The sequence below is a fragment of the Bos indicus x Bos taurus genome, chromosome 14 (assembly GCF_003369695.1).
Source record: "Bos indicus x Bos taurus breed Angus x Brahman F1 hybrid chromosome 14, Bos_hybrid_MaternalHap_v2.0, whole genome shotgun sequence".
NCBI lineage: Eukaryota > Metazoa > Chordata > Mammalia > Artiodactyla > Bovidae > Bos > Bos indicus x Bos taurus.
The window spans coordinates 68249897-68260574 of NC_040089.1; the positions used below are offsets into that span (position 1 = coordinate 68249897).

Here is a 10678-nt window from a genome sequence, read left to right on the forward strand (position 1 = left end):
GACGCAAAGAGTCGAACACGACTGAGCAACTAACATGACTCTTCCTTACCTTATGGAAAAAGGAAAGAAATTGATAAACAGGTATTCTCACACACTACCTTTATGGGGGGGCATTTGACAACACATTAATTTATAAATGCATATATTCTGTGACTCAGCAACTCCATGTACAAGAATGTATCTCACAGATAATACCCTCATCTATGCAAAAATGACATATGTACAAGGCCGCTCACCATAGCATTGTATGTTTTAGCAAAACAAGGAAACAACTAAAAGAGACGTTAAAAAATTACGGCTCTGGCTCACAAGCAAGTACTTGTTGCTGTTCAGTCGCTCAGTCGTGTCTGACTCTTTGCGACCCTGTGGACTGCAGCACATCAGGCTTCCCTGTCCATCACCAACTCCCGGAGCTTGCTCAAACTCATGTCCATAGAGTTGGTGATGCCATCCAACCATCTTACCCTCTGTCATCCCATTCTCCTGCCTTCAATCTTTCCCAGAATCAGGGTCTTTTCCAATGAGTCTGCTCTTCGTATCCGGTAGCCAAAGTATTGGAGCTTCAGTATTAGTCCTTCCAATGAATATTCAGGGCTGATCTGCTTTAGGATGGACTGGTTGGATCTCCTTGCAGTCCAAGGAACTCTCAAGAGTCTTCTCCAATACCACAGTTCAAAAGCATCAATTCTTTGGTGCTCAGCTTTCTTTATAGTCCAACTCTCACATCCATACATGACTACTGGAAAAACCATAGCTCTGACTAAATGGACCTTTGTCAGCAAAGTAGGCAGCCATCAAAACAATGAAGATGCTTTTAATTAACTAGTACAGAGTAATTTAAGAGATCATGAAGTAAACAAAGCAATTTGCAGAACGGGAGTATAGTAAGCAACTTTTTGTGCAAGAAGAAGAGCATGCATAGGTATACGTAACTTGTAACTTGTGCTCTGAGCTCCACAGGGTGTCTGGAAATCCACCTAAGAAATGATCACTCTGTTTTATCCAAAGAGAGTAAATGAAGAGTTGGGGGAGACTTCTCACCATACACCCAGTGGAATATCTTGGATTTTAAGCAATGTAGATATATTACTTTCCAAAAAGTGGATTATACATCAACATTAAATTTGTTAAGAACTTGAGATCGGCGATAAACAATGAAGCTGCAATTTTGTAAATTCTGAGCAATCTTACTAGAAAGATGGGATCAAAGAATGGCCTAGTTTTGGGAGTTAAAAAAAGGAAAGAAAAAAAAAAAAAGGCCGATTAAATCTGAATAAAATAGCAGTAAGTCTGAAAAGTTGGCCATTTTATATTTGCCTAATTAGAAAAAAAAAAAGTATCAAAGACGGACAGCAAGCTCTTTGGTAAAAGTGAAAACATGCAGTACAGGAAGATCACACTCCTGTGATCAAAGACCGAAGGGTAGGCCAGTGAGCGAAAGAAGAAATCTGAGTCAGATCAGACCAGGGGTTCCCACTAGGCCTTCTGAGTTTCCTGAGAGCAGAGAGGGCACCCGCACAGTGCCTACAAAAGGTGGGCGCGTAGAAAGAACGGAATGGGTGACTGAGGAGGCTGCCCCCCGCCCACCGGCCTCCCCACTAGCTGACCGGGGCCACTCTGTGAGACCCTCAGCTCCCCATCATCCAGAGACTTAACCACATGCCAAAGAATATGGACATTTTCCATAGTTAATCATGAAAAGCAACTTGGCGGCAAAGGCTACAAAGACCACACTATGGATTCCAGAAACCTTCCATCAGAGGACGAGAAGCATTTATCTCCTGACATCCACTAGGTCTGTGCCTCTCAGAAGGCTGGCTACAGCTGCTCTGCATTAGTTCTCTTAATCTTCCTAACACCCTTGAAGGGGGAAATGATCACAATCTACATTTTACTGACCCCAAAGGCTAAGTGTTTTCCCCTTTAGGAGGCTGTTTGGTGCAGTGACAAGGAGGACAGGTTTGTGGCCAGACTGCCTGGGCCTGAATTCTGAATTCACACTATCAGCCTGTGTGACCTCAGGCAAATTATGCAGCCTCTCTGTGCCCTGGTTTATCACAGGAGAGTAACAGTTCCACCTCACTGGGTTGCTGTGAGGATAAAATGTGAGGGACTTAGAGCACTGCCTGGCACAGACGGCCTGTCAGTTAGTAATTTGTAATTTCTACCCACTCATTCCCTCAGCTAGCCAACACCTATCGTTGTGGACAAAGATGAACAGACATAGTCCTGACTCTTTGAGAGAATCATGATGAAAAGCACAGTAAGACACAAAAATTAAATAATTATCTTAGTATAACTTTGGCCTGAGAGAAGTTTTTAATTTGCTGGAACAGCCTCTGATTAACCCAACAAAACCCCCTAAACCCAAAAAAAAACCCCCGATCGTTCACACAAGATTGACCCGTTTGTGGAGTCGGTACCATCTCCTCCGGCTTTGCCAGGGGCAATATGGTTCCCACTTCCCAGGGAGGCTTGTAATCTGCAGTCAGGGCTGCCAGAGCCCCATCTTGACTTTCCCTGGTCTCAGGATTCTTGCTTTACGGCAACAAAAAATAAGAGGACTTCAGACTTAGAACTGTGAGGCAGTAGCAGCGCCCTGACCTCTTTGCTAGGTCCTCTGAGGCTCCTAACAACAGGCACCTCGGTCTTGGAGCTGCTGAACTTTCCAAAGGCCTTTCCCAGCTGCCATTTGGTTGAATTGCTCCACAGTTCTCCGGGGTAGTATTATCATTACTTGGAGGATGAGGAAAATAAAGCTCTTGCTTTATCTTGCCCACAGTTATAACAAACAGAGGCAAAATGAAGTAGGTGCCAGGGCTTCTGGAATGCTGGCTGGAGGTCAAGATTGCTACACTGACCCATATGATACAGATGAGCTCAGGGAGGCCAAAGTTCTTTTCCCCTTGCTCTGCTAAATTTAGGAGGTGTTCCAGCAGCACGCTGGGGTAGCCCTGACCATACACAGCTAAAACACCAAATGGACAGATTACAGGAAAATTGTCATTTAAGATCCCTTCTCATTCACCTGCAGCAGCTCCAGCACCCAGCACAAGGCCTGGCACAGAGCAGGCCTTCTCAACATGGTGGGTGCCAGAGACGGGAAGAGGCCAGGGCAGAGCAGATGCGTGACCCAAGAAGCGTGAGGAGGAACCACGGCCCAGGCCCAGAGGCCCCCTGCAGGTGATTCTCCTGCCTTGGCGCTGACCAGCCAGGGGCTGAAACACCCCCAGCAACTCAGCGGTAAAAATCTGTCTGCAATGCAGGACACATGGATTCGATCCCTGGGTCGGGAAGATCCCCTGGAGGAGGAAATGGAAACCCACTCCAGCATTCTTGCCTGGGCAATCCCATGGACAGAGGAGCCTGGCGGGCTACGGTCCATGGGGTTGCTAAAGAGTCGGGCACGACTTAGTGATTAAACAACAACTACCCAAGACAGAACCCGAAAAGCAGGACAAGTGAAAGGAAAGCCCTAATATTTTTTTAACAAAGGTTTGAACACAAAAAGCTTTGGCCTAGGATTTTTAAACTTGAACAGGTTGCAGGCAGTGAGCAAAAAGACCAGGGACAACAAGCAAACCTTCCACTCTAGACTATCTTTAACCACGGCTGTCTCCCTGGGGCCAAGAAGGTAAGGAATCCTTAACCTTGACTCTTAAACGCAGAGTTGGTTGTCCCCTCTCCCCCTGTCATCTTCGCCTTTCCATCTTTAATAGGAATCTCTGAAACTGAGACACAAAGATAGGGTCATGTTCAGGAGGCTACACACCGTTAAGGAGCCTCTCTCCCAATGGAAAACTCAGTCTCAAGTTACAAAGTGGACTAATGTTAACTAACTTTGATATTAGCTTTGAAGACCACATTCATTTCATTTCATAAAATGTTAGATTCTTTTCAAGAATTAGAGCTGAAATAGCAACTGACAGAGAAGAGTGATATTTTTTGAAAGTTCATACTGTATAAATGATTTTTCATATTTGACTCATTTAGCATTTTACTGGGTGTGTATTCTGCGATGACTAAGATATCTGCCCTCAATAAATTGATATAAAAACAAATATTACAATAGGAGAGAGAAATACTAATAAAAGACATTTCGAAGTATATAGTAAGTCCCATACCTACGAACCTTCAAGTTTTGAACGTCCAGAGGTGTGAAATGTGCATTCCATCAACATCAGGCCTGAGTGAAACTGCAGCCTGCCCTCCAATTGTGTATCTTGGCGAATTCTGGACTTCCGAACAAACTGGACTTATGAATGCACCCTTGGAGGAACCTGTTCATATGTAGGAGACTTAACTGTACATAAACACTTCTTCCTCTGAGCTTCCAGGAACCACCAAGAAAGGGGTCTGGGAGGGGACCATCAGGACGGTTGCCAGGGATGCCATGGGCTCGTGGGTAGGCAGAAGGCGCTCTCAAGTCAGAGGGAGGTACCAGCCTGGCACCAGGTGTGGGGCTGCCCGGGCCGGCAGCGTGTACCTTGTACAGTGGAGGCAGGTATAAGGTTCTATAACAAAGGCCCTCAGGGGCCAGCAGGCACTCCCGACAGGTGACAGAGATCTAGGGAACGACTGTACACAGATGGACTGGATCAAGATCCTGACTTCAAAAGGTTGTGAGGAAAGCAGGGTGGAGGATGGTCTGAAGGGAAGGGCGGTCAAAGCCTGGGCGTGTCTTATGCCAAAGAGCTGGGGTTTGTGAGCTAAAGCCTGGGCACGGGCAGAGGAGGACAACTAGGAATGCTACTGAGGCCCAGCTGGACCTGGTGAAGATAAACTAGATGAACTCCAGGATGCCGGAGACCTGGGCTGGGTGGAACACAGACTGCTGAAGTACACTGAGTACAACCGAGGGCTCAGGAAGCAGTCCTTGCTGCCTGAACGAGTCCTGGGCTTTCAAATTTGTTGACCCTAAAAAGCTTGTGAACATCCCTACAGAAATCTGGGGCGAGAGGGATTCTATCACAAGACAAACTGCATTGTCATTGGTAATAGAACGATATATAACGTGCTAGACACTAGGCCGCAGTACTAGGCAAGCAACTCTCCAAGGTCAGCATCAGCTAAACCAAATAGTTCTGTGTGTCACCCAGTGCTTATTTACCCCAAAGAAATATACATTATATACTTTACCCCGTTATATACATTACCCCAAAGAAATATGACATGAAATATATATATATATATATATATATGTATATCTTTGGGGTATACACAAAGACCCCAAAGAAATATGACACATTTTCCCTTTCGAGAAATGAATAATCTTATTAAGGACATGCACGCATGCATGCATGCTAAGTCGCTTCAGCTGTGTCCGACTGTGTGACCCTATGGACAGCAGCCCACCAGGCTCCTCTGTCTACGGGATTCTCTAGGCAAGAATACTGGAGTGGGGTGCCATTTCCTTCTCCAATTAAGAACATAAAACACCAGAAATAAGGACAAGAAAGGATATAAAGAGGTGCTTATTTTAATCCAATTAAAAAAGCCATGATTTACATAGGAAGTGAGGAAGAGAAATGTTAAGAGGGTTAACTGGACTTCTTTCGAGAGGGCCTAACACAGGCACCCCTCTACCTCCAGGGCTGCTGTCGCCCAGCACACAGCTGCCGTGGACAGTCATTTAATGTTGCTGGTATCCGGGAACAAGGACACCCAAGGCCTTCTGTTAGTGGGGAAGAAAGAACACGCTGTACCTAAAGGAAATAGGCTCCAGACAACTGAATCAGCAGTATCAGGAGACAGTTTCTAATGGGAATTGATATGGTCTAAAGGGGAAAAACAGGGAAGGCTGGCAGGTCTCCAGGAGGGAAGAGACACAGAAGGTGGAACTATGCCTGCACAGTAAGATCAAGAAAAGCTGGAGCTTCGGAGCCGCTAAGGGAAATGAGCGAAAACCACTATCACGAACAAGTAGAAATCAATCAGTCAAAAGTCTGACCATGTGCCTGCCCACATCCGCCTCCTCAGTCCCACATTAAGGAGAAAAATTAGCCCAGGTGAGTGGATGACCCCTTCTGAACAGGAAGCTGCAGGAAGGCAATCTCTTCTGGGCAAGTGATGACTTTTGCTGGACAAGTGTCACTGGAGAGACTGTTTCACTATTTTACTGCCAGGAGCCTCTTGAGGAGACAGTGACCTGTTACCAATGGGATCTAGTAGATTTTGGCATTTTCAAATCTAAAGCCCGAGTGTCTGAAACTAAGGCTATTCAACATGTCCAAGTTTACCAACCTATGAAAGGCGAGCTCAGAGCTTCAGACAAAGGTTCTCCTCTCCCCACGTTGGCTGAATACACTTTTATAAGACATATGCAGAGGCATTTGACTTCTAAAACTGGTTACCCTAAAATGTGGCAAAGTGCGCTTTTTCCAATCTTAGGCGGCAGGATTCGATAGCATCTGGCTTTACTGTGTTGACACTGATAGGGGCTGGAGACTGAAACGCTATGATTCAACAGTGAGTTGGCCTAGCTGCCATTTAACAAAAGCACCACTGGACGAATACAAACTTGTCTTGGACTCCTGTGTAAGGCACCTAATCCTTGCAATCCTAAATTCTTGCTGTGTCTCTGCACCACGTGTCATGACCCAGGTAGTGTTTCATGCATACTGGTAATCTGACACCGGGAAAGTATTCTACCCCTGGCTCTCTTCAACTACTGGTTTTTGAAAAACAAACTTTAAGACATATTTTTAAAGTTTTACTGAAAGAACTGCACTGAACAGTCACCAACTCAAACCCTGTTATAAAATAAGGTTCTTACTGTAAAAGAGTACAAAATGATTAATCTTCATTTAAGAAGTCATTACTTTCAATCTTTATGGAAGAAGACAGAGCGATCACAGTAATATCTCAGTTTAAAGGGTCACAAATCACTACAAAAAATGAGTAAGACAGTAAGTACTAATTGTACTAATGGTGCTTATGATTTTATATAACATGAAACTTGTTCTGAAGTAGTTCTTTAATGTATGATTTCTGTCTCTGTGAAATGAGGGGGAGAAGTAAAATCATAATCAATTTTGGAAAAGACCATAGCCTACAGTTCAGATTATGCCTTTTCTATTACTTTTGACAAGCTGTTAAAATTCACACTCATTTCTTATACTTTCACTGCTGTAATTTATTGAATGCTTTGGCAGGACATGCTGTAAAAGGGAACTTCCAGAAGAATGTGACTTTCCATATTAGAAAAGAGGAAGAGAAATCTGTTCTGAAAGGGCCTAGAATAATAAGGTAAAAGGTTGAAACACACTGCTCATTCTTGCTTCTTATTATTTAAAGTAAAATAGCACAATTACTTTTCTAATTTCCAAAGAAACTCCTGTACTAACTCTATCCTTGCCAACCCACATGAGACAAAGTAAAACTGAAGTTAATATAAAACAGGAATATATGTTCTCCAGGCAAAGCATTGTCCATTTTTCCAAAGTTTTTATTCTTTTTCTTAATTATAGAGCACACCACACCCTCACTCAATGAAAAATCTAATTTAGGAGGCAGCAGCACACAATGAAATGATGTAATAATAATAGTTAACGTTTACTGAGCAATTACTATTCATTATGCATTGAGTCAAGAACCCGCCTACAAAGCAGGAGACCTGAGTCATGGGTTCAGTCCCTGAGTCGAGAAGATCCCCTGGAGCAGGCAGTAGCAATCCACTCCAGTATTCTTGCCTGGAGAATCCCATGGACAGAGAAGACTGGCGGGCTACAGTCCATAGAGTCACCAAAGCCAGACAGGACAGAAGCAACTTACCATGCACAAGCTAAATACAGGTTATCTAAAAAGATGAATTGAACACTTAAAATGAAATCCTATCAGGTATTACTAAATATTTCACTTTATGTACTGATAAGCAATCAGGGGCTAAGCAATATTAAGTGGCCACACAGACACAGATACTAGGTGGTAAAGTCAAATGACATGATAAGTATTTGAAGATAACCATAATTAGGGACAAGACTTCTCTCCAAAGCTTATTCTTGGTTGGATACTCTGAAAATATCTGTCCTTACTCCACAGAGAATTAGCAGAATATTTTACCATAAAAGTAGCTGTTTGCCTCAATCATTAATTGTTCCATATGCTTTATGCCTTTAGATAGATTCACACAAATAGATAAACACTTACAAAATAAGAACCAAGAGTTAAATGGATTGTGGAGGAAAGGAACAAGTGTATTGTAGGAGGACATTATCAGTTTTATGAAAATCTGAAAAAGTTGCATTGATTCTCAAGGGAGATACCATTGGCACTTGCATGTATACAAGTGTGTAGCTGCACACGTGCGCCTGTGAGTCAGGGACAATTCTTTATCTTAAACGCTATCCCTGGCATTTACACATTTAGGATCCTTAACCCCCACCTGCTACATATCAGAAGTTCCCCCAATGCTGAGGTCACCAAATATACTCCTGTACAGTTTCTGTGAGGGATGAGAACCACTGATTGTTGGATAAATATATTAGGAGAGAAGAAAGGTCCGTCTAGTCAAAGCTTTGGTGTTTCCAGTAGTCATGTATGGATGTGAGAGTTGAACTATAAAGGAAGCTGAGCACCGAAGAACTGATGCTTTTGAACTGTGGTGTTGGAGAAGACTCTTGAGAGTCCCTTGGACTGCACAGAGATCCAACCAGTCCATCCTAAAGGAGATCAGTCCTGAATATTCATTGGAAGGACTGATGCTGAAGCTGAAACTCCAATATTTTGGCCACCTGATGCAAAGAACTGACTCATTGGAAAAGACCCTGATGCTGGGAATGATTGAAGGCAGGAAGAGAAGGGGATGACAGAGGATGAGATGGTTGGATGGCATCACTGACTCAATAGGCAGGAGTCTGAGTAAATTCCGGGAGTTGGTAACAGACAGGGAGGCCTGGAGTGCTGCAGTCCATAGGGTCACAGAGTCAGACACGACTGAACTGAACTGCACTGACATTAATTATGCATCATGTGCCAGGTACTCTGTTAAATACATTCACACATGTTCATTTAATCCTTATAACTCCATATTAGGTAAGGACCTATTTTATCCCCATTCTACAGAGGAGAATCCTGAGGCTCAGAGAAAGGCTAAACCACTTAACCAAGGTCACACAAATAGTCTTGCAACCAGTAGTCTGGCTCCAAAACTCCACATCTCTAGGTTAGTGCTTAAGCATGGTTGGTATAAACACACATTTTTTTCGTTAAAGAGATTCATTCAGAAAATATAAACCCTTATAAGTAGGACCCAGGGTATACCTGTCCTTTAGGCATGAATCAGTTCCTTGGCTTGGGGCTGAGGGACCTAATACTCAGTGAGGTAGCTATAAGCTGTGGGCCAACAAGAGTTGGACGGGGTAGCTCCTAGGCACAAGTGAACATAAGAAGTGCTGTGAGTGAGTGTGCATGTATGTTTTCAGGCAGTAAGAGAGTTGTGCTATAGTGTGTGTGGTGTGCGTGTTTTATTTAACCCTTTCCATAGCATCTACAACGCACCAGGCATTGCTACAGTGGCCTGACAATGTCTCATTTCAGCATGTATGCCGGGATAAGAGAACAGAGCGGGCACCTTGTGTTGTGTGATGGGCTGGGGGGTCTGTGTGGCAGTACTGGAATGTTGGCTGTGATGTGTGTGCGCATGGCTGGCAGTTTGTGTTGTGGTACAAGCGGTCATGTCTGGGGCTGCGGGAAGGGTTATGCGAGACGACTGCCGTACAACGCACAGTGGAGTACATTTTTGTGGGCAGGTAGTGCTGAACCCTGGAGGAGCTCGGCGGGGAAGGGGTCTGGATTACGTCCTGGGCCTGGGCATGGCACGTGAAAGACGCCCGTAGAGTGGGGTGTTTGCAGCGGGGACATGTGTGCTGCAAGTGGTGCATACCAGATGATTCATGCGGTGTGCTAGGCGGGGACGGAGGCCGGAGAGGAGGGGGCCGGTGTCGTGATGCGTGGAGAGGGGAACGATGCTGGGAGCCGGGGAGGGGGGAGGGAGGGCGATCGCGCCAGCGGAGCCACGCGTGTTCCCGGGGTGGCCCGAGGCGCTGCATGGGGAGAGGCGGTATGGGGACAGGCGTGAGGGTGGGTGGAGGATGGACGTGGGTCGCAGGGAAGGGACAAGAGCCGGTCCCCGAGGAGCGGTAGGGGAGCGAAGCTGGGTGTGCTCGGGGACAGAGGCGTCGGCGGGCGAGCCCGCGCTGGGAGAGAACGAGCCCGCTTCCTCTCCCGGCCATGGCTCTCCCCACCCCCCGCCCCGCCGCGTCCCCAGCCAGCCCCTTCCCCTTCGCCCTCGGGCGCGCCAGGGCCGCCCCGCACCTGGTGAAGGCGAAGTACATGAGGCTGACGATGGTGAAGCTGAGCAGAGTGATGGTGTGCGGCCGGTAGAAGAAGTCGATGGTGATGTCCTCCACTTGCTGCTCGTTGATCATCCGGAAATGCATCTTGTAGTTCACATCATCTTTACTCAGGGTCCGGCTCCCCACGCAGGACGCCATGGCCCGCCTCCCGGTCCCGCGGCGCGCCCCGGCCCGCGGAGGCTGGGAGCCTGGGGTGGGGGAGCGGGGGGCGGACGAGCCGCAGCGGGAGGGCTGGCGGCCGGGCCGACGCCGGGGCCGGGTTGGTGAGCAGCTCGGGCGGGGCGAGCCGCGGGCGGGGCCGGCGCGGGGGGCGGGGCCGGCGC

The 10678-nt window shown here is 46.3% G+C and overlaps 1 protein-coding gene across 1 annotated transcript in view; it reads right to left on the minus strand.

The window, feature by feature from the left end:
* PTDSS1 (phosphatidylserine synthase 1) overlaps positions 1-10631 on the minus strand; it is a 67516-nt gene extending 56885 nt beyond the window's left edge. Inside the window, exon 1 of the mRNA XM_027561494.1 lies at positions 10315-10631. Within this exon, the coding sequence (XP_027417295.1) occupies positions 10315-10493 (179 nt within the window). The 5' untranslated portion in view covers positions 10494-10631. The remainder of the gene's footprint in view (positions 1-10314) is intronic.
* Positions 10632-10678: the final 47 nt, after the last annotated feature.